The sequence below is a fragment of the Octodon degus genome, unplaced genomic scaffold, assembly GCF_000260255.1.
Source record: "Octodon degus isolate 3935 unplaced genomic scaffold, OctDeg1.0 scaffold00045, whole genome shotgun sequence".
Taxonomy (NCBI): domain Eukaryota; kingdom Metazoa; phylum Chordata; class Mammalia; order Rodentia; family Octodontidae; genus Octodon; species Octodon degus.
In genome coordinates this window covers 13,293,775-13,317,475 of record NW_004524621.1, presented here as the reverse complement: position 1 = coordinate 13,317,475, position 23,701 = coordinate 13,293,775, and the positions used below count along the sequence as shown (strand labels likewise).

The window sequence follows — 23,701 nt, the reverse complement described above, 5'->3', positions numbered from 1 at the left end:
AGAGAGAGAGAGAGAGAGAGAGAGAGAGAGAGAGAGAGAGAGAGAGAGAGAGAGAAACCCAGCTGGATCAAGGCTGAGCAGAGCCAAGGTATGAGGACAAACAGGTGGATGCCAGAATAGTTTGGGCAGCTAGGACAGTGTATGCAAAGGTACAGGAGGTGAGAGTAAGGGCAAGGGGTAGGAAGGGGCAGGTGATGCAGCTGAAAAGAAAGGCAAAGGCTAAACCATGAAGCCTTCTTAGAGTAAATGAAGAAACAATGCCAGTATCAGAAGGATAGAAGGATATCATGTGCAGTGTTTCCCAAATGACTCTGGCCATGTGGAAGTATCTTTGGTACCCCATTTGAGAATGGAATGGAGTGCAGACAGCAAGACAAGAGGCAGCCAGAATAGGACAGGGGATTCTGTGTTGGTCCAGGGGAAAGGAATGAGGACCAAAATCAAAGCTTTGACAGCACAAACACCAAAGTTAGAAGCACTACTGGCTGATCTGGGACGACATAAAGGTTACTGGCTTACCTTCCCCCAAGTGATGATCTTATGCCTGGTACACAGTTAAAAGGAGGTACATAATACAATTATGATAGCTGAGCCACACACCACCCATCCTTCTAGTCCCACAACCTCTGTGTATCGATTCTCAAGGCCCCTTCCCTCCCCACCATCTTGATCCTTCAGCTCTGTGGAATCTGATCAGACGTGTACATGACTACAGCAGTCCACAGTGCTCACAGAGGTGTGGCTCTGTACAAGTGGGTTTGTTTCTGTCTGGACCCCGTTTCCAGGGCTTCAGCATCCTCCTTAGGGGCCCGTTGGGCACAGTGGATGCTCAATACGTGCATGCTTGATGACCAGTCTTATAATCTAATAATTAAGCTTTCTTCAAGGCCAATATTAAAGACTTGGACCTAAGTCAAGTTCTCATACAATGCTAACTTCAAATGACTTGGGTTTTGCTCTGACAGACACCTTCTGTTACTTGATCAAATAAATGTACTCTAATGCAGGAAGGATGCACCTGGGCCTACTGCAGCATCAAACACACTTCAGACTTCTCCCAGAGGGAGAAGGTGTTTTTGATCTGCAGGGGCAGAACTGAAGGTTCCACTGCCAGGCAACACTAAGCAGAATGCGGTTCCAAATGTTATTAATAGATGGCTTTTACCACTTGTGATGACAACCACAGGATAAAAATTTACCTGCTTAAAAAGAGCCCTGGAGGGGCCCTGCCCCTTAGCTCAGTTCTTTAAGTGGCTGCTTCAACAAAGCAGTCAGGCTCAGGTTGCTGTGGTTCGATCCCCACAACTCAAGCCAGCCAAACCTGCCCTGAGGCATTTGGAGCAATAAATAAATAGAGTCCTGGAAAATGGAAGAGCAAGACTAGCCACGCCATGACAGTTGTAAACCAAGTGTGTCAAGAAAAGCTCCTCAAACTACCTTCTGTGTATGGTAAAAATACTCCAAAACAAAAAAAATAGGACAAAGAGTCTATGAAAAAAGGATAGGATTCTGTTCAAAGAAACATTCCACACTGAAAGGAAAATACAGTAAGATACTTAAGTTTTAAGAAGGATGTAGGTTTACTCCTTCAGTACAAAATGGCATGCGGTAAATCAAAATAGGCTCACCCTCCTCTCGGTCTTCACTTTACATTTTTCCAAAGCTAATCCAAAAATCTCAGAAGCTAATTTTTCTAAAGACCCAGCTCAGCACCTACTGGACCTACAAGAGTACACAGCTAAGGATCTGGGCTGGGTGGGACCTGCATTCTCCTGAGAGTCAATCACTGTACATAACCACACACTGATTCAAAGTCTGAGAGTGAAGACTACAGGAAAGAAACAGTTCTAAACTTTGGCTATTACCTGTTAAAGATGTCATCATCTTCTCCTCCCCAGCCCCAGTAATTATTAGGAAATCCATTGATGGTAAGAAACTGCCGTTTACTTAGAGCAGAGACTCCTCCAAAATACTGAACATAAGGTAGGCTGGGGAAAAAAACAGACATATAGGACCCATGGTTAGTTAGTTTTGACATCCCCCAAATAAAGTGTGTTTCTGTGACTATTTAGAAAATGTCAGTGACAAGAAGGGGCAGAAGCCCCGTTCTTCCACTGGGACTCAGCCATCTCCTTCCTACGTGCCCCATTCTTGTAAGGATGACCTTTTCAAGGAGGTCCTAAATTTAAGATGCATTAGTCTCCTACTGCCCATTCTGTGGTGCCCTCCTTTTCATCCTGTCTTAGTACCAATTTAGCTTTCATTCATCCAAGGGTATACTGGCTTGAACACTAACCCTTACAATTGAAGCAGAATTCTCAGAATTTGCACATAACAAAGTTTCCTCTGAAATTTCTACTTTATCCTGATGTAGGAAAAGGCACAATGATAAATCTGTTTTTTACATATTTCCAAGAAGCAAAATATCTAAGCTCTGATCCCTCCCTACCTTTTTATACTTTAGGGGTTTTGTTTTGTTTTGGTTTTGGCAGAACCGGGGATTGAACTCAGACCCTTGCACTTGCCAGGGAAGCACTTATTCCACGGAGCCATCTCCCTGGCCCCAGTATTTTTTTTTTTTTTTAATGGGAATAAAAAAGTATGTGTTTAGAATTAGCCAGCTGGACTCAGTATAGATGATCCCAATTTTGTTGGAAACATCCAATGCATTATAATTGGGAGCCAGTCAAACATGCGCCTTCTCTCCATCAAGCCTGAATAGGATATTGACCTTGGCAACATCGATGTCATAGAGCTTCTTTACAGCTTGTTTGATTTGGTGCTTATTGGCTTTGACATCCACAAGGAACATGAGTGTGTTGTTGTCCTTGATCTTTTCATGGCTCACTCTGTGATCAGGGGGAACTTGAAGATGGCATAGTGGTCCAGCTTGTTTCTCCTGGAGGTGCTCTTCCAGAGCTGCAGGGTCTTGGGACAGCGGAAGGTGGATGACATTTGGGTCTTCTTTTTGTGGCTGTGGACGCCTTTCAGCTGGCCTTCTTGGCCTTCAAAGCTTGGGCTTTGGCTTCAGCTTTGGGAGGGGCAGGGGCTTCCTTCTTCGCCTTTGGTGCCATCTTGGTAAAAAAGCCTATATTTCAGTATTTTAATGGTTATGAATAGTGGACTCTTAAGGGACACAGAGGAAGCATTGATAAGAAATGTCAAGAATTAGAATGTGCCCCTGAGGCCATACAGAAGTCTTCCTGTGGGTTTTCCAGAGCCTTCTTTGGTCTTGTGTTGACCCTAAATGCAGTTCCAAACTACACTTACGCTCTCACTGTACTCCAAAGAAACAAAAACTCATCACCATAAATTAAACTCTAGCTGAGACTTTGAGGGGGAAGTCAACCAAGTCATACAGAACATAAGAAATTAAAGACACAATACTTTTAAAGTATATCAGGAATTTAACTGAAAGTATAGATAAGCAAAGAACCCCAGGGGCCTGCTTTCATTAGGTTTAAAGTAGCACGTTTGTAATTAGGTGACATTGGTTAGGGCCCACCCTTTGTAATACTTCATGCTACTGCCTACACCTTTAATGTTAGGGTTTAAGCTAGAGGTGGTTAGACCAACAAGATGTTTTGATAATCAATTTTTTAGATGTGGATCCTTTGGCACTTCAGTGTAAACACATGCTAAGTCGAGGAGACTGGCTTTGTGGTCTGCTGGTTGTACTTGTGTACCTCTCCCATCCCCAAACCTGATTGGTTCTCTGTAAACCAAACATGTCATTAGGGTAAAAAATTGTGTGGTCACTTAGGCCCTCTCCTGGCTCACTATATGCTACAGAGGAGAAAAAGAGGGATCAGGGTACAAACCTGTGTATTTCCAAGAGATGAAGATACATAGGGAAGGAAGAGCTAAGATTTCTGAAGAGGCTAAAAGGGATTTTCCATTCAAATTTTCTCTTTTTTAAGATAGCAGCCTATTCATCTCACAGCCCTCATGCCCCTAGCAATGGATGATAGGAAGAAAAAATTCAGAAAGTGATTATACAGTAGCTATATCTATACAACAGGCCAGCACAGGCCAGCTGTCCACACAGACCAAATACACTAGATACTCAGCCTAAGCCAGGTTTGCATGTTACACAGGGTACCCCAGCATGGCATCACTTGGAGTTTCAAGTGAAACCTATTTAAAGCAAGGATGGGAAAAACTGTGTTATTCAATAGATAGGTTGTAATTGTCAACCTTTTTGTGTGAATACAAACATGGACAAATTACAGAACACAATAATTTATTTACTTTTAACCTTTTTTTTTTTTTTCAGGGTAAGGCTAGAGATCAAATCCAAATCCTTATATATGCTAGGCAAGCACTCTACTACTAAGCTAGTCCCCCATCTAACTTACTTCTAAGATGAAACAATGGACTAGAAGGTCATGGTAAGATAAAACAGTGGACGAAGGCCATGGTCCCTATATGTCAGTACTTTAGTTATATCTTCAACCCTAGGGACAGACATCAATGGCCTCTTCACCAAAGGCACACTGGAGAAGCTTGGGCTCTGTATTTAAGCCGAAAGTTATGCTCTGCTGGGAATGAGAATCATGTTCCTTGCTGATTCTTAAACTGTCAAGGAACATCTCCTGAGGGGTCTAACCTCAAGAACTGGGGGGGGGGGGTAATTTGCTTTCCACACTACATGGGGCAGGGGACAGCAGGAAGAAAATCATGCAACTGTTTGGAATCTAAAGATGAGAACTGTTCTGAACACTAAAAATAGTTCTTTTGTGACTATGCAGAGTACAGGCATTTCAGATTTCTTCTTTCCTTCTCCAAGAATAACTGACTCTGGATGTCAAAAGCAGCCGTTTCTCAGAGGTGGACTTCTCAGACCACTGAGAGTGACTCCTGGGCAGTGAAACTGCATTTCCCAGTCAATGTGGAAAGGAGTAATGCATCTATTACAATCTGTGGTCACACATTTCTTACCTAAATCCAAACTTGTCCATTGCAACAGAAATATGTCGTGGCTGTGAAAAACACCTGTAGGCATTGTGGTCGTCCATTGGGATGAGGTCCACATCACTGAACACAAAGCAGTTGTAGTTATAGTCCTTTAAAGCTTCTTGAAAGCCAATATTGAGCAGCTTAGCACGATTGAACATGCTATCTCCAGCCTGGTACAGAAACAAAAAAAGTGAAATCAGATCCAATAAAATCTTTGAGTATAACACTCACAGGGACTGGTAACTTGTTTGCTATATGTACTCATTAGTCAACTCTTGGGCCTCATTTTCCTGCCCTTAATTTCACAAATCATTCTTGAATGTCAATCCTCTAAATCAACAATACCACTTTTAGTAGCCTTTCCTATATTGAAAGACTTGTACCTGTGTGAATAACTGTAAATAATATTCACTATAAGGTGTGCATCACAGAAGATGCAAGTCTCAATATAAGCATCACTAGGGAACTTGTTAAATAGTCATGCCATAGCTATTAAAATGCAATAACAGAGATGTTAAAGAAAACAAAGAAACTCTTCAAAGATGAAAAAAACATTTAAAGATGTGTCATGTATTTTTTTTTTTTTTTCCATTTACTGGTGACTAACTCTAGGAAAGATACACAGGAAACTGGTGATGGCTGGATGCTTATGGACTTTTCATTTTTACCCTCTTTATAGAGTTGACTATGGTTATATTACCACACAGTGTGACTTCCACGTGTCTGTCTGGCACTAAACTAGGTGCCAGAGAATTACAGCAAACCTAACTCAATCTCTGCCTTCATGTGCTCACAGAATAGGGTAGGAGTCAGTTTGATACAATCATGACAGAATAAGGATACATGAGAGGGAAAGTACTTGCTTTAAGGTCCTGGGCACTAGGGCCCAAAGCACCACACATACAGGTAAAGGCATTTCCTTTTTTTTTTTTTAACTTACCTTGTTTCTTTTTGGTATACCCTACAAGAATGTAAGCTTAATGAAGGCTGAGATCTTTTTTTGTTTTTAATTTACCCTGTGCCCTACTATCATGTAATAAGAGCTCAATTAAGTTGCTGGCTGAATGAATGAATGAATGAATGAATGCATGAATGAACAAATGAATGAACAAATGAACTGATAAGTAGGTTTCAACATACAATGATAAATGGCAACCACTTCTCAAAAACCTAACTAGAGTGTACTCCTAGGGATTCTCACATTGTGGGGAGGGTTTGCTCCTATGAAGACCTATTATCCTGGGTTAGTAGGGATGGCCCTAACTCTGATACTGTCATCCCTTACATCTCGCTGTTCATGCCAACCTCACACCACCCTTGTGAGGAAAGGAAGGCTCACACTTTGGAATCCAAACTTGCTGCTCTTTCCTACATCTCTTGGGATGGGATCTTTGGGACTTTTTTTTCTTTTTTTTTTTTTTTTGTGAAACACGGTCTCACTATGCAGCACAGACTATCCTTGAACTCACTTATGCAGCCCAGGCTGGCCTTAAACTCACAGAGATGATCCTGCCTCTGACTCCAAAGTGCTGAGATTATAGGTATGTGCCACCACACCCTGCTAGGATCAGGCTCATTTACTTCGAGGAGAAAGTGGCCCATGAGCCCTGTAATCCATCCATAATCTCAGAACTGGAATGTGCAAAATCCCCTTTCCACATCCCCAAAAGAAAATCTGAAGCCCTGAAGTTCACAATACTGCCTGTGTGTGTACAGAGTGCACATATATAGACTGCTGCTTGGCCTCAGGTGGATGACTCAGAAACAAACTACTAAGATCAGTACCAGGAAGTCAGAAAAAGCAGCCAGGAGAATAGTAAATGAATTAAGGAAACATTATGCACACAAGAGCGCCTTTCTTCAGTCTGTGACAACGCTTTCTAACCATGCATGGTGAAAGGTGAAGGCTGCACCCAAAGGCACATTGTGTTCTTTGGCTGTTGAGCCAGTTAAGAGTAGATTTGGAATGCTGAGTTTGGCTAATTCCATGTAAGTCAGGGGTCAAAAAGAAGTTGAAAGTTTAAAAATTACATATGAAATCTATGAAGATATTGGAATTTTGTTTTGTTTTGGTTTGGTTTGTTTTTTTTGGTGGAACTGGGGATTAAACTCAGGCCCTTGTGCTTGCCAGGCAAGTGCTTATTCCACTGTGCCATCTCCCTGGCCCCAGGGAATTATTATTGTAACAACAAATAGCTATTATCTACTAGGGGTTGTCATGTGAATATGAGGCATGGGCCAGGTGTTTCTACAACCATGGCATACCAATCATCTGGATAATTTTTTCATAATCCTCATGCCAACCCAGGCTTAATATTCCTAACACAAAGCTCCCTGACCATTTTTCTAACAAATAAAAGGGAATATTCTCATAATGCCTTTTGTTCACATACAGTAGAACACCCCAAGGGTGGCTGGCTGCCCAGCTCATGACCATTCCCCTTTGCTTGGTATGTACCCCATGAACTGGGGCAGGGCCCCAAACTTGGTGGCCATCTCTGTTTGGTCTCAGCAAATGCCTAAGATTGAATTAAGCAATCTCCTCCTCCCACAAACTGGAAATTTGGAATCATGAATGAGCCCGTTGGTCTCAAGCCAAGGACCCAGGAACGATGGCAGCTAGAAAAGCCTAAGTAGGCCTACTTCACCCTTGTTTCCCAACCCCTTCCAACTTCCCCAGTGTCTGAACCACACTTAGAAGTGGAAAGACAATTTTCCAAATAACCTGAACTACACTGCCTATAGCTTCTACCTTCCCTAGAGGCAAAGTGCATAGTGCACAAGGGCAGGTGTCACCAACTACCATGGCCCCTAGGAACACCACACTTCCTCTTCCTAGAAAACATTTTCTAGGCCTCTCTGGACAAACTGTGTGGGTACTCACCTTTCCTGATAAGCAGAAAGGCCTAGCAAGTCCCACACTACCTTCCACTACAGGAAGTACTCGTCCTTCCCATCTTGCTCCTCTTCTACAGCCACATTCATTATAGTGACCTTTTAGTGCCCAGACTACAACCCAAAGCACACTTATTGCACAGTGCCAACACTGCAACTAAACCTGAGTGGTGAGGTTTTAGCTTAGGAAGAAACAACTGTTAGCTGATGTGGGGCTGTTGGGGCAACATGGCTTGTGTGCTGACAGAGAGGGTTTTGCATGCCTGCCACAGCGCAAGGCCCACAGGTTCACCACTACTCATCTAATGCATCTGCTCCTTCATTCACTCAAGAACATTTAATGAGCATCTACTCTCAGGCTGTGTCAAATGAATAACGATAATAGACACATACATTTTTATCCCAAGAATGCTGACCTCTGCACCAATCAGTGAGGTAACTTTGGGCAAATCCCACCTCTAAGACTGTTTCCTGCTTTGTGTCATGAGAATGATACCAGCTGGGTTGTTAAATGAAGCAATGTATGAAAAGACTTTAGCACACTGCCTGGTGACAAGCGAGCTACTACCAAGGGCACAGGAATAGGTGTTCATCCACCCCGAATTATCAGCCCTTTCAAAATACTCCTCAGGAATTGAACTGGAAAACCTACCTTCTCCAGTATTTGCATATTGTCTCTCCCAATCAGCTTCAAGATTCCTCCCCCAAATCCCTTCTCTAATGGAAGGAGAATTTCTAAAAAGGATTAAGACTTAAGTGAATTAGCCTGTGATTAATCTCCAGCAGCAGAGGAAAGAAACCTATGGAAGCCTGTGAAATGCAGGGGAGAGTACAATTGATGAAGAAGATCCAGTACATTAGGAGCAAGTGAGCCTTTGAAAGACCCCCCTCCCCAGTTTGTTTTTGTTTTTGTTTTTGAGACAAGGTCTTGCACTGTAATTTAGGCTGGACTTGAACTTGGGGTTTTTTTTGGCAGAACCGGGGATTTAAACTCAGGCCCTTGTGCTTGCCAGGGAAGCACTTATTCTACTGAGCCATCTCCCTGGCCCTGGCCTTGAACTTGTGGCAAGCTTCCTGCCTAGCCTCCCAAGTTTTGGGATTACAGGCATGTGTCACTACACCCAGCTGAAAGACCAAATTATTAAAGGTGGGCTTCAGCTTATACTGGTGGACAAGAAGCCTTGGTATCCCTTGCCAAATTTTAGGGCAACTGGCTGCTTTTAGAGGAAAACAGGAAGAAAGAAGGACAAAACATATCTAAAAATCCCCAAATGAGTAGGTAGAACAGACAAACTCTGAGCACAGTGGTGTGGGGAGAAGACAGTTCAAGGCGTAGACAAAGGCTCCGCATGGTAAAAGCATGCATCAAAGTTGCTGAAAAGACAACATGCAAGAAACTAGGAATGTGTGAGGTCAGAATGAGACCTGAAAAGGGGTGAGGAGCACATCACAGGGGCAGAGGAGGGCTGGGCACCTGCTGAGACACTTGGGCTCTTATCTTTTTTAGGCCACAGAGAATCTTAAAGCATGGATGCATGTCAAGGAGGGATTTGTGCTTTAATCCAAATTAAGGCAAGGAGAGCAGTTAGGAAGCTGCTGTGTGATCCCATAAGACATGGGAGCCTGGCCAATAATAATGGCTAAGCAGAGGATGTCTCCCAAGGGGCACAGGGCCAAGGTTCCACTTCCTCCTTCATGCCCTCACCTGCTCCCTGGGCAGACACACTGCATTTGCAGGCTGTCTCTGTTGAGGGACTCAGCAAAGGCACCCAAGTCTGGTCTAATCTGAAAAACAATGACTGTGTAAGAAAGGCAAGAGTGACCTTCCTCTGACCGCACCAGGGGACAGATGATGACCAACCACTGAAGACCATTGCCCCCTAACATTCTCTAGAAGATCTGCTCTGTCCAACCAACCTTCCTTCCCCAGATGGCAGGCTCTTGGGCATGACCAGCAAGCATATCCTTAGACAACAACAGCTTGGGGTCAGACCATATCCAACCTTGCTCCCACCAAAAGATACAGTAGCAATGTAGCTGCTGCCAAGATTTGTAATGAATCAGAATTTCTATGTGATGGGAGAAATGCTATTGCTCCCATACACATGCTCCGATCCTCAAAAAGCCACTTTCACCACAGTTACTCCAAGCTCTTGACACCAGGGATCCATGGCAGGTCTGAAGCTGGTGGCAACATCTGCTGGCAATACCCTGGGCTTGCTTTTCTATACCAAGTGTGCAAAATGTATACAGACAACAATTTTACACCCAGCTCTATTGGAGCCAAGCAGGATAGCTCTTTCTCTGGGCCAGAGGCACTAGTATTTTTCTGCTTTCTACAGAATACATCAAGATGGTCGCAGTAAGCATCATCAGGATGTTTAAAATACATGTTGGAGAAAAGTACTTCAGCAGATAAAGGCTTCTCTTTCAGAAAGCAATTTTGTCATTTGCATTGAGAAATATAAAAATGGAGAAACTGTTTCTGAACCTATAATCTCACACTTGAAAACTCAGCCTGAGGAAATGACACTAAATGTGGAAGAGGCCAATGCATAGTATTCTTCAGACTCAAGGATATTCATTTTAGTCTTCCATTAAAGGAAAAGCTTATTCTGGCAGAACTCTGACCAACAACTATGAAGACATGGAAATTGATGACTATGAAGAATATGAAATAAAATGGGAAGATGCTGATGGTATGGAATTTTTTAAAAAGACATAAACATTTGTATATATACAGTATGAGTTCAGGTGTGGTTTAATTTAGAGAAAGCAAAATCTCACAGATCTCTGTACAATGAGTTGGCTTCCAGCAATCTCAGTGTTTCCAGGGAAGCCAAAGAGGCCTGCCCTTGTCAGGGAGACTCCAGAGTAGGAGGTAGTGCACTCACAGGATTATCCACACAGCTTTCCCTGACCAGCAGGGCCTCAGCTCTGGGTTTCATTTGAGGACATTACCAAGGTAGTGGTGGTAGCAGCGGTGGCGGCAGCAGTGGTGGTGGTAGTTAGGGTAGCAGCAGCAGTTTGGTCGGCCTTCCTCCCTCTTTCATTCTTTATAGGAGGCGGAGAATATAGAAGAGAAGGTAGGTGTAGAGTAAGAAGCAGATCACAGAGAGGAATTCCTCCTTCAGCTTTCTTTGCTACAAACAGGATTAACAAGTAAAGGCAAAAGGCCCCCACTAGAAGGGAAAAAAAGAAAAAAGAAAAAAAAAAAAAAGGATGGAAGAGCAGTAGGGGAAAGAGAGGTAAATATCAAGGGTGTACAGGAAGAGGGACTCATTCTAACCACCCTTGTTCCAAGGCGAAAGCCAAGTCCTAATAAGCTGTGATTCCTTATTACAGAGTCAAAGGTGAGCAGAGGGAACACCATTTCCCAGAACAATGTCCAGGGAGGCAATTTACCAGCAATATGAGTACCAGTTAAGTGCTTCAACACATTCCCCAGAAGAACAAAGAAACATGGCCAGGGAGGGGAAGACAAAGAACAGAGAAGCACTTAGTGGAGACACAGACATTCCCAGGCCTCCCATGCCAGCCCTCTCCAAGTTTAAAGATCATGAACAACCACAGAGCTAAAGTAGATTGCCTGCACTTTTCCTGGCAAGGCAAGGTATCCTGAGGGTGGCATCACGGACAGCCTGTGTGTGCCCTGATCAACAATGTGCACCTTTAGGGAGAGGAACCAGGGAGACCACACAACACAGCAGCCCTATCCCTCCATGCCCCATCCCAACACATGTCCATCTGAGCATGGGCAGATGGAAATGGAAGCAGGGACGGCGTTGGCACACAGATGGCCAAGACAGAAACCAGACTGGCAGGGGGCACAAGCCCTGCAGCTGTCCTTGCTGATGGGGTAGATCCATGGGTCTGCTTCACCCCAACAATCTTGACCTCATGTAGGAACCAGCTACGTGGACCAGGGACAGATGCTCTCACTCACTGAGGTACAAAAAGCTTCTCCAAATCGACTTACAAACAGCCTGACTCTATTGTCCTAAACAAGGCACAGATGAAACGGAGACAGAAGACGTTTCAAAGTCAGACAAAAATTCCTGAATGCAGCAAGCTGGGCCTTCCCTCCATTTCCCCACAGCCCTTCAGGCTAGGGTCTGTCCTGGGGAAGGGTGTGAGTCAGGGTAGACTCTCAAGCAGGCAGGGCTCCCAGGGGTACAGGGACTATACTCAAAAGCTGCTGCTTCCTTTCTTGTAATGTAGGAGACTCACCACATTGCCAAGTATATGTGAGGTGTTCTGAGAATAAAGATGGCAAGGCGGGGCATTCCTTAGGCCCCAGGTGGCCTCTATCCAAATTCCAGCCCTGCTACCAGCCACCCATGTGCTCTCTCCTGCAATCTTCCCTCTATGAAAAGACCCATTCACCCCATGGAGGATTGTGGTGGCCAGAATTCAAGACCATGAATGAATTTGATGATCATGAACAACCACAGGGCTAAAATTGTTGTCTGCATTTTTCCTGGAAAGGGAGGTCACCCTGATGGCAGTGTCACAGGCAGTGCAGTTGTGCCCTGGTCAGCAATGTGCAGCTTTGGCTGCCCAGGGAGGCCCAGGCAGGGGCTATGCAGGTTGTCAAGGGTCATGATCTGGCCAGGCTGGAAAAGGCTTCATTTTCAAGAGGTACAGACCCAGCCAGAGGCCTGGGAGTGAGAGGTCCTGACAGTGGGTATAATTAAGTGGACAAAAGTCACAGAAAGACACTGCGTGTTCAAAATCCTGACCAAGTCTGCACTGAACTGTGGATGAGCTGCATGGTCCAGTGGAGACTTGGTCAGGACAAGCACAGATATGCAGCCCTTGCTAGAAAGTGCCGAGTGGCCTGGGAGCTACAGCCAGGGAGAGGTCAGCACCAGGCTACAGCGCTAATGAGGTATGGTTGCGCATGGCGGGAATTAAAAGATGTCCAGTTACTAAGGGAGGCAGACATACAGAGAGAACAGCATAAGCAAGGGGAGGAGAAGAGGAGGACAAGTATCTGGGAGGAGATAAGGGGTCAGTGTGGCTATGGCACACACTGTGTGAAGGGGGAAGAGAAGGAAGTGGCTGCAGGTAGATCAGGGCCAGGCACAATGTTCAGATGCCAAGTCAGCCTTCAGATCATTTAGCCCCTTGGCTAGTGAAATGTTAAGAGATTTAAAAAGAGGGAATGCTATCATGAGAACCAGAAAGAACTTGAACAGCTGAGTAAGGAGACCAGGAGGTACATCGACAGAACTGGGATCTCTGCAGCAAAGGGCTGCCATGGCTATGACATAGCTACTTGGCCAACTGTGGTTGCATTCCTTACTCATCCTGTAATTTTTATGATGGTTAATACTATACCTGCGTTTCTTTTTCTGGGCTAGTGCTAACAGGTGACAACCTGCCTTCCTTTAACTTTGGGTTTGATAGCTTCCATTCCTGACTACTATGAGACAGTACAATGTACACTCCCTGCTCACCAACTATGAGGGAGTACAGTACGCATTCCCTGTTAGTACTTGACATCCACCTCCAGACCAAGACCTCAGGGAAACTTAAGGTAAGATGCCCGTGTTTCAGAACAGACCCTTGGCTCCAAAAGCAGAATGTTCTGGGACCCAAATGAGTTCTCCTGCTAAAGCAGGAGGGATGGAGACCCTGAAGACCAAAACCCAGCTTGCTCTTACCCATCCTGACTGGTAAAGGCCCTCTCACCCACCCTGCAATACACTTACTTCGAGATCACTTTCATGGTGTTTGGAGGGTCCCACACCAAACAATGAATTAACATCTTCCTATGCACAGAAATATAAGCCATAAAGCTTACAAAAGTTCACTCCTGTATGTGTGGCTTGAAAGATAAGCCTCCTCTGATGACATTTGTGTATCAGTCCTCTGAGCTTTCTGATCTGGCTCAGCCAGTACCCTTTGACTCCATGAATGCCACTACAAATGGGAAGAAGGGTCCTGATGTTGGTACTGAAACTGGGTGAAGCAGAAGGCAGAGAAAGTGGTAAAGAATTCATCAGTCTGGTGCCAGGGAGGAACAACAGAGGGTAGACAGGAAAGACGCAAATCCTAGCAGTAACTGCTAATATTTACTAAAGGCTTATCACTTGCCAGGTGCTCTAGCACCCTATGAGGCAGATACCAGCCCCCTGCCCTTCCTACTCAGAGGCAAGTGAGGTCTGCAGAGCTTCAGTCCCTTGCTCGAGGTCACTGCATGGGAAGTGGCAGAGCCAGGGCCGAACCCAGGTGATGGGAGCATGGAGATCACTGAAGCCTTGGACACCAGGCTTTGACAAACACCCCAGGCAGAGGCTAAACAACCTCCAAGAAAGCAACTGCTGCTGAGGGAAAGAACACTGAACTCGGGAGTCATGGGCTGGTGGTTGAGCTGCAGAACTACTGCACATGATGTGATTCTCTACTGGCCTTGCTCCCCCTTTGAGCCTGTTCCCTCCTTGTGACACAGAGCAGAAACTTTCACTGTCTGGCCTCTGAAGTCTGGGCAAACACTGAGGGGATGCTAAGGAGATGGAGATGGGACACAGAAAACAGCACTGAGACCTGCTGTAAATAGGGGATTATGTAACATTTCAATGGGGCAGGAAAAGATCTGTTACTGAAAAACCTGTTTAGGTAACCCAGACCAGATGTCTCGGTCTCAGAGACCACCACCATCTTTCTCTCTAATCTCAGATAAAGCAGTGGCAGTGAATGCACAGGATGTTTGGGACAGGAAGAAATGAGAGGTTCTAATGAGGCTTAATAGCCCATAAGGTTTGTTTGCTTAATGAATAATATGCAAAAGTCGAAAGTAGACATTAGGCTATCTCTGTCTTCCTCATCTAGACTATAACCATAAAGCACAAAAGACAGGAAATTCCAAATCTGTAAACGAGTGAGCTTTAGAAGGGGCAATCCCCCATGCCCCACAAGGTTCAAGTTCCTGGAACCACTTCACATGTATTAAGTAATACTCTTTACTGGAAAAGCAGAGCAAACTTCAAGCTACTTCCTGAATGGCTTAGCTAGACTCTGGCTCTATTTTCCAAAGGGATAATTCGGGGGAGGTTGGAATAGAAAGTATAAAATAAGCTCAGGAAGAAGAAGAAAAAGATTCACCTATGGTAGAAAGTTAACAGTAGAAAAAGAAAATAAAAAGAAAAAACAGGTTTGGAAGAAGGAGGAAATGACACAAACTTAGGGGAAAAATGGATGTATATATGTTTGATATTTTATTTGACTTATTGATTGATTGATTGACTGATTAGCTGGTACTGAGGATCAAACCCAGGACCGCATTACGTTAGGGAAGCACTCTAGCACTGACCTATGCTCCCAGGTCCTAAAAATAAAATATTTCAGATGCTGAGTTGCAAGCGAAAAAAGAGAGGGAGTGAGGAGAAAAGGAAGCTTCTAGTACCCCACAAAAAAAACAAGGAAGGGGCTGGGGAACCACAAGGCATAACTTTCTGGCTTGCAAGAGTTTATAGGACCCACTTGGCTAACAGCCTCACCACTACTTACTCCCCACTACTTTCTAACTGAGCTCCAATACTTTGCAATAAGGTCTGTTCTCTCCTCTTAGCTCAGTGGTACAGCTTTTTTTTTTTTTTTTTTTTTTTTTTTTTTAAATATGGAATGCTTCATGAGTTTGTGTGTCATCCTTGCACAGGGGCCATGCTAATCTTCTCTGTATCGTTCCAATTTTAGTATATGTGCTGCCAAAGCGAGCACAAATGCTATATACTTTATACTTTTTTTTTTTTTTTTTTTGGTGGAACTGAGGATTGAACTCAGGCCCCTCACTTGCCAGGCAAGCACTTATTCCACTGAGCCATCTCCCCGGCCAGTGGTACAGCTCTTGCCTTGCATGCACAAGCCCAAGGGTTCAATCCCCAGCACTACAAAGCAAAACAAACAAACAAAAAAAGTAAGGGGGAAGGAGGGAGGTAGTGTTAATTTAGGACTATGTTCCAAAAGTGTGATTCACAGTCATTCATCACTTGAGATGATTCTTAGAAAAGTCTCTGGTTCAACAAGCTAGGAAACTCTTCAGCAGGTCAGGGTGCCCCGGTTCACTGAAGGCGCTGTGAGAATGAAATATGTGTTCCTCAAACATATCTAAAAGCCCCTGGATGAAAGTCTCAGAGGCCACTCTTATTTTAGCATTCCTTTGCTCGAATCTCAAAGTAGGGGTCAGGGGTGCAGCTCTGAAGCAGTGTCTAGTGTTCACCAGCCCAGTGGTGTCACTGATCCAAGCTGGCTTGGTTATGTGTTTGCTGTGTGACCAATATAAGACATTCAGAATTCTGTTCTTTTAAGCCTAGGAGCTATCTGTATAAATTATATTATAGAAATTTAATCTCTAAATTTTACTGGCCCAATATTTGTTTTGACTTCCTAAATAAGGAAGTCTCATATTCACCTACAATTCAACATAGCTATAAATTAACCTTTCCAGTCTTTCTTAATTGGCAGGGGGAGGAAGGGGCAAAATTTCAGCATCATCACCCTTTTACTCCCCTACCCACATTAAGCCCCTAGAACTGGGGACTGAACACATGGCTTTGGCACTTCGCTACAACCCCCACACATACACCCTGCTGGCTTTATTTTTAGTCAGAGTCTCACTAAGTTGCCCAAGCTGGGCTTGAACTTATGATCCTCCTGTCTTCTGCTGAGATTATAGGAGATCCTATTGCAGAATGGAATCCAGTTTCTTTCACTCTTTTTATCAAATACATTTTAATAACTGTATGCCAAGCAGAGCACAGTTGTGCTCTATCTTCTGCTCTGGCAGATGGGGAGGGAGATACCAGATCTGACAATGTGGGGCTTATAGCATATTACCTAGTTACTAACATAATAACCATCACATGCAGCTGGCATGGGCTGTCCTTTGTAATCCCTGCCAGGCCCTGGTGACAGTGGTTTCCTCTTCTATGTGCTCAGCAGCATTGCTTTAATAAAACAGGCACCTGATTCTTTCAGGATCCATATAAGCTTAATGGCACTAAACAAATGTTTCCCAATGACAAGGCTTTTCTTAAATAATACTTGTTGAAGTGACCTGCATTGGTAGGGTCTTTACCTGTCTTTCATTCTCCAATATTCTCCTAAGGTGAATGACAAGGCATAACTTTTTGGCTTGCAAGTGTTCACAGGACCCTGACCTATACTTCGCTTGGCTAACAGCCTCACCACTACTTTCTCCCCACTACTTTCTAGCTGAGCTCCATTACTTTGCAACAAGGTCTGTTCTCTCTTTGTCTGGCTGTCAGGCTCAGTCCCAACACATTTATTTATTTATTTATTTAGGCAGAACTGGGGATTGAACTCAGGCCCTTGTGCTTGCCAGGGATACGTTTATTTTACTGAGCCATCTCCCTGGCCCCCTCAGCTCCAGTACCTGATCCAGGGCCTATGGTGCTCTCCTCCTCCAGCACTAGCCATTTCCATCTCCAAGAACATGCAGCAGGATCCTTTCTTCTCCCACAGCCCCATTCACTGGCCCAGATGAGAGGCCCATCTCCCCCACCAATCTTTAGAACCTAGTTTATAACCTAGTTCTTCCAGGATGCTTTCTCCTCCTCAGTTCCAAAGCATTTCACAGCCACCATTAAATCACATGCTATTTGGGACTGCTAACAAAAGTGTTGCCTGGGAAAAGTCTCGCTTGCCAAAGTGTGTTGGAGCTCCAGGACAGGTAGAAGTGAGACCTACCCTTCTTCAGAATCACCTTTCATAAATGACATAGTCCAATGCACAGCAGTCCTCAGAAACACTGGTTGGACACACTGCCAGTCCACTTTCCCTTGTGGTCCAAGGGAAAATGCACAAAGCCACTGAACACTGACAGAAGTAGTAAGCTGCCAACAATCTTACTATCTGAAGCAGACCTGGTATTTATCTTGAAATGAAATGGACTCTGGGCTTTATATACATAAGCATACTCTGTCTCTTTAAAAATGTCATTGTAGGGGCCGGGGAGATGGCTCAGTGGAATAAGCGCTTCCCTGGCAAACGCAAGGACCTGAGTTCAATCCCCATTTCTGCAAAAAAATAAAAATGTCATAGATCAACCTGATTCTTGGGACTTGGTGATGAGGCTGACCTGTCTTCAGCATTAGTGTTCTAAACAGGTCTGAAGATTAAAACACATATGGATCCTATCAATAGTGAGAAATTTGTTTTAGACCCACCCAGTCCACATGTCTCTCAGATGGTCTGGAAGCAGACTTTCTCAGACACTTCACCAGGGACTAGCACACAAACGCAACTCAGCACATTGTCTTCTGTGGGTACCTCAGAAAATACTATGATGAGGGGCCAGTGGGGCAGCGTCTGCCTTGCAAGCACAAGATCCTGAGTTCAACTCCTGGTACCACCCTTCTCCTCAAAAAAGAAACCTATAACTAGATAAATTTTGAAATTGCCTAAAATTGTGAAATCCAAAGGGAAATTTATTTTTCAAGGTAAAAAGGGAGGGCCAGCTAGATAGCTCAGCAGACTAAAGTGCCTGCTTAGGCAGAGTGCAATGGCTGGGGTTTGATCCCTGGCATGCCATGCCAGCTCCACCCCCAGGGTGCAATCAGATGGCAACTGAGACTGGGCATGGTGGCACATGCCTGTAATCCCAGCACTTGGGAGGCTGAAAACAGGAAGATCACTATGAGTCCAATCCACAGAGTGAGACCCTAAACATCTTGTAGACCCTGTACAAAATACATAAAATTAAAAACAAAAAGTAGGGCTGGTGAGATAGCTCAGTGGTCTAAAGCACCTACTTAGAACAAGCTTAGCAAAGCACAGGGACCATGGTTCAATCCCCCAGCACCACATACCAGCCAGCCCCGCTCCCAGGTGGGCTGAGCTGGCCACACACACAAATAAATAAAATAATTTTTTTTAAAAAAAAATAAATAAAAATAAAAACAAAAAGGAAAAGGGAAATCCAAGTCTATCCAGATATAGGAAATAATCAGTGTTTTATGTTGAGATAATTAGCGTTGGCTTTTTCTCTCAATTTTGCTGGAAAGTACTTCCAAAGTATAAACACACACACACACAGCAATTTCCTTTGACTAACAGAGCTGATAGCAATAAGCAAGCACATTGATTGGCATTTAATTTAACTGCACTGTTTAAAAAAGGATGGTAGTGGTAGTACAGCCAGCTGCTCACTCAACACCAAGTCAACAATGTCACTCCCCTCCCTTGGCACTCATTACACACATATTTGCACACATATATCCTCCCTCCCCTTCACACCATCTTCCCAAACCTCACCTGGTTGACAACATAGATACCATAGTCCAACTGCTGGCGTTGCAGAATTGGGTGCAAGTAATACAGCCAATACTTGAGGTGTTCCTGCCTGTTGCGGAATGGGATAATGATGGCCACCTTGTGAGGAGAGACGCAGTCCTTGGGAGTATAACGGCCACCCATCTTTATCTCTGGGTTCTGCTTTGCCAAATGTTCCAGGTCCACAGGAATGTTAAATTCGATCTGCATGGGGCCAACTAGAGAGGTGAAGGAAAGGAGACGTTAGGAAGCCATAGGATGCATACTCTACAGACTATGTCAGATGGCCAGGCCACAACTGGAGAGGAATATCTCCTTTCAGCGAACCGCGTGGGCATCGAAGGATGCTCACCCAGGCTAGCAGCAGGATAACAAACTCAGGAAATCCCTGATTGCTAAGGACTCCTGCATCCCAGGAACCACCTCAGTGCTAGCAAACCCAGGTGGTTGATTACCCTCCCTGCCCAGGACCCCCTCCCCACTCTGACTCCACTGTGAAACAGAAATAATTCCTGCTCAGTCTTCCTGACAGGCTGGTATAAGGTTGAGTGATCAGAGACGACAAAGGACTTTCTCAGAAATCCTTAGGTTGAGACTTACCTCTGCCAGCTTCCAATTGTGGTCTTGAACAAAGGGCTGAACTATTCTAACTGGAAAAAGGTGTGTATGTAGGTCAGTGTGGAGAAAATCGGCTTCATGCTAGAATGTACTGCAGCACAACAGCTGATGTAGAGGTGAGCCAAACTCAATGGGAAGGGATGGAGGCAATGGACATTAGAAGAGAAAGAAAAGAAACTGTTGGGAAGAACATCAAACAATGCTTAATAACTGTAGGAGTAACAGTAACCAACAGGATATAGAAAGGTCAGAGAATTCAAAGTTTCTGGCCTGGAAGAACATGGATTCAGATCAGAAAGACATTAAGTCAGAGAATTCCTGGCTCAGAAGAAAAACGGATGAGGTGGAAGATGTTCAGGTAGCAGCAGGTTAGGAGTAGAGGAAGAAGGATAAGGTCAAACTCCCTCACAGGGCATGCGGTGTACAGAGTATCATCCAGGCACAAAAAGGGAATGAGGACAGAAGCAAGAGTTAAATTGAGACTCACAATATTCCCTGCTCTTCAGACTTTTTAAAAAAGGGTTCCTGGGAACATTAGACCCAGAAAGATGCTGGTAGAAAATCACAACCCTAGTCAAGTCCTGGGTTGACCCATGCTAAATCCTGCTTCTGCAAAAGCATAATGTACACCAAAGGCTCTGAGAAACTGTGCAGTTCACAAGGCTCTTTCACTTTATAAACTATTTCCTAAACCTACTTGACCACAGAATTATTTTGTCAGAGAACACATTTTGGAAACTGGTACTATAGTGTAGCCAGATTCACCTGTGAAGCCAACTAGCCATTAGACCAAAAGAACCTATAGAACAAATGGACACATTAACCACAATCTCAGACCAAAGTTCACCTGAAACACCAGGTGGAGAAATCCACCAACCCCTGCCCAGATCCTGCCTACAGACTAAGTTTGTCCCACTGAGCAAAAGCACATGGCTCGCTCACTATGCACTCCATGTGCCCAGGAATCACTCACCCTCCTCAAATGAAAGTGCCTAAAAAAGAGAAACCATCAGCCTCCTCCTTCCTGACAGCAGTGCCACCTCCTTCCTTCCTCAGAACACACCTCACGCCACACCACAGCCTTTCCCCACCACCAATAATACAGTTCCATCACCACAGGACCTGTTTCCATTAGTTCATTTTCTTCTGAGACACAGCTCTGATCAGATCACTTTCCCACTAAAATCATCCCACGGCCTGTCTTATACAAGGGAAGACCAAATACCTCAGCTAGATGACAATGCCCTCCAGCATCTACCTGCCTGTCTCCACTCCTAGAAATCATGCCCATGTCACTTATGTCTACCTTCCCTTTGCTAGAAATGTCCTTGTTCATCTCCTGAACCAGCAAACTTTTGCACTGACACACAAGCCTCAACTGGGATTTGCCCTTTTACTCTTCATTACCACAGAATTCAGGCAGTACATCTCCAAGGCAGAGAAGATCCTCAAAACTTAAAAGTCTTGCTTCCTCCCTAGTTGTGGCCTGGAAGATTAGTTTCCCATGGGCCCACTGCTGCTGACTCAGCTCCAGTCTCCCAGGATGCCCTCAGGGGAGCAGGCACTAGGATCCATGACTGAGTTAGTGATCACCCTAGACCAGTTTTCCCCACATCTATCATCAGAATCTCCTAGGGCAACTGGAATATAGACACACAGGCCCCTCCCCTAGACAGTTAAACTCAGCAGATCTTGGGAAGGACTTACATGGATAATTAATAAGGCCTAGTTAGTGAGCTGACAATCAGAGCTTTCCATGTTACAAACAGATCACTGCAGCACCCATGCTATAAGTTCACTACCACTAGCATAGAGGATTCTAACCAGGCAAACAGGCAATAGGGAGCTGGAGGGCTCATTTTCTCAAGGCTTGAGACTTTCAGGTAATGAAGGGCCTCAGGAATTCCCACCATTTCCATCTTTTCCACAAGATCCATCTGGCCTAGTCTGTTCAATTTCCCACCCTGGCAAAGACCTCCAGGAAGCCCAATGGTTAAACGAACTCATGAAAAACAAGAAGAGATAAAAGGAGAAAGAAGAAAAACAAAAGACTAGAAGGCTCATCACTAAGCCCTTCTCACTTCAGAGGGCCCCTCAACATCTGCAGCCCAGCCTGTCTTTTGTTTTGAAGACATTACTAAACATAAACTCAATTTCAGGAACCCAAGATGCATCTGGACTATTACCCTAAGACTAGCGCATACCTTCTGAAACTAACCCAGAAGACCAGCATTCTCCATGTGGCCTGCCCCGCCTGCCCAGAACAGATACCTGCAGGCTGGAAAGCATCCAAGTATGCTTATCACACAGGCTGCAGAAAAGAGGTCCTGAGGTAGACACACACACACACACACACACACACACACATACACACACACACATTAATAGCATGCTGACAGTCCCTGTAAGCCTACCAGATTCAAAGTCAGGGTTTTTACTGTAAAATGTTTGTCTAATGCAAACACTTCCTATTATGTATCAAGACTACTCTCAATCTGTTGCAATCAATACTTTCTGTGGTACCAACTGACAACCCAGTCTGCCAGCACAAGAGGTTTGGGTTGAGGGAGGAAAGGTGGGCAAGACAGTTCCTGCCTCCTTGTGGTCTATGCTGAACATGCAGCAGAACCTAAATGAAAACCACCCTGGCTCACATTGCTCCTCCTATGGCTCTGTGCACAGCCTAAGCACTAAGCAGCTTCTTCTCCCTCTCCTGTTTCTCCCAGCCCCCATCATGCCTCCAACACACTGAGCATACCTGACCTCTAGTCCTGCCTTTTTTGCTCAACTTGACAATATTTTGCCATCTTCTATGTACAACCTCTACAACTCTGGGAATCTTGAAGTTCATACCACTAAGATTGGAGTGCATCTGCCAGCACAAGATCTGGAGGTGAATGCCTTCTTGGGATTAGAACCAACCAAAGGCCTCCAAGAGTGCCCTACACACCTCCTGACACAACACAGGGACTGACATCTACTGCACACCTACCCCATCCCAGTGAAAAAATCCAGAGCTCACACTCTAGGAGGGCAGCAATCACCACTGTTCTGAATCATACATACCCACTACTAGGTCTCAAAGTCGCTGCCTACAGCTCCAGGGATATCTGCAGGAGAATGCAAAAGGTGGAGGGCTGCATGACAGACCTCAGGCTAGCCCATGGCAACCTTCTGTGTGGCACATGGGATGTGCTACCACAAGCCCTCAGCCCTGCTGGGCTGGCTTGTGTGTTTTCTTGGCTCTGGGATCTGGGAAGCAGGGTTACATAAACAGATGAGCAGATGTGAGCTGTCCTCAGCTCCCCTAGCTCAAGTCCTGCCACGTGGGTCTCTCAGCTGGGAGTCTAGGTCATGGCCTTGCATGTAAGTCCCTCAATAGCTTCAATATGTGAGCTCAACTCATACAAATTCCACTATTCCCTTGCCCAGCATGGCAAACCCAAACACACACATGCCCTCTATCAAAAGCCATACTAATTTAAGCCAACCCCAGCATGGACTCTTGTCTTATTTTCATGCTGGCCTCAGAAAACCAGGCTGAGAGGGCAGTGAGTGGTTCAAGACATAATCCCTGTCCTTAGGCTGGTTTGTGACAATGTTTCACCAGAATGAAAAGAGATGGTAAAAGTAAAGACCATTTGGTGTTTGTATCAAGCTAGCAAAATATAGCAATGTGCCTTCACTTAAGATTAAGTACTTCTAGGGCTGGGGATATAGCTCAGCACCATAAGTGCGTGCCTGGCAAGCACAATGTCCCAAGTTCAGACCCTGGTACTACAGAAAAAAAAAAAAAAAAAAAAAAAGATTAAGTACTTCTTACTTTTTACATGTTAAAATACATAATCCTGGGGCCGGGGAGATGGCTCAGTGGAATAAGTGCTTCCCTGGCAAGCGCAAGGGTCTGAATTCAATTCCTGGTTCTGCCAAA

General features: G+C 44.7%; 1 protein-coding gene and 1 non-coding gene across 2 annotated transcripts in view; both read right to left on the bottom strand.

Moving 5' to 3' along the window:
- B4galt1 (beta-1,4-galactosyltransferase 1) overlaps positions 1–23,701 on the bottom strand; it is a 46,270-nt gene that overhangs the window by 1,068 nt on the left and 21,501 nt on the right. Inside the window, exons 2-5 of the mRNA XM_023716086.1 lie at positions 19,135–19,370; positions 10,816–10,908; positions 4,942–5,129; positions 1,866–1,988 (exon numbers count right to left, since the gene is read on the bottom strand). Coding sequence (XP_023571854.1) covers positions 1,866–1,988; positions 4,942–5,129; positions 10,816–10,908; positions 19,135–19,370 — 640 coding nt within the window. The remainder of the gene's footprint in view (positions 1–1,865; positions 1,989–4,941; positions 5,130–10,815; positions 10,909–19,134; positions 19,371–23,701) is intronic.
- On the bottom strand, positions 15,473–15,579 carry LOC111816984. The gene has a single exon (XR_002821283.1). It is a non-coding gene; the product is annotated as a U6 spliceosomal RNA (small nuclear RNA).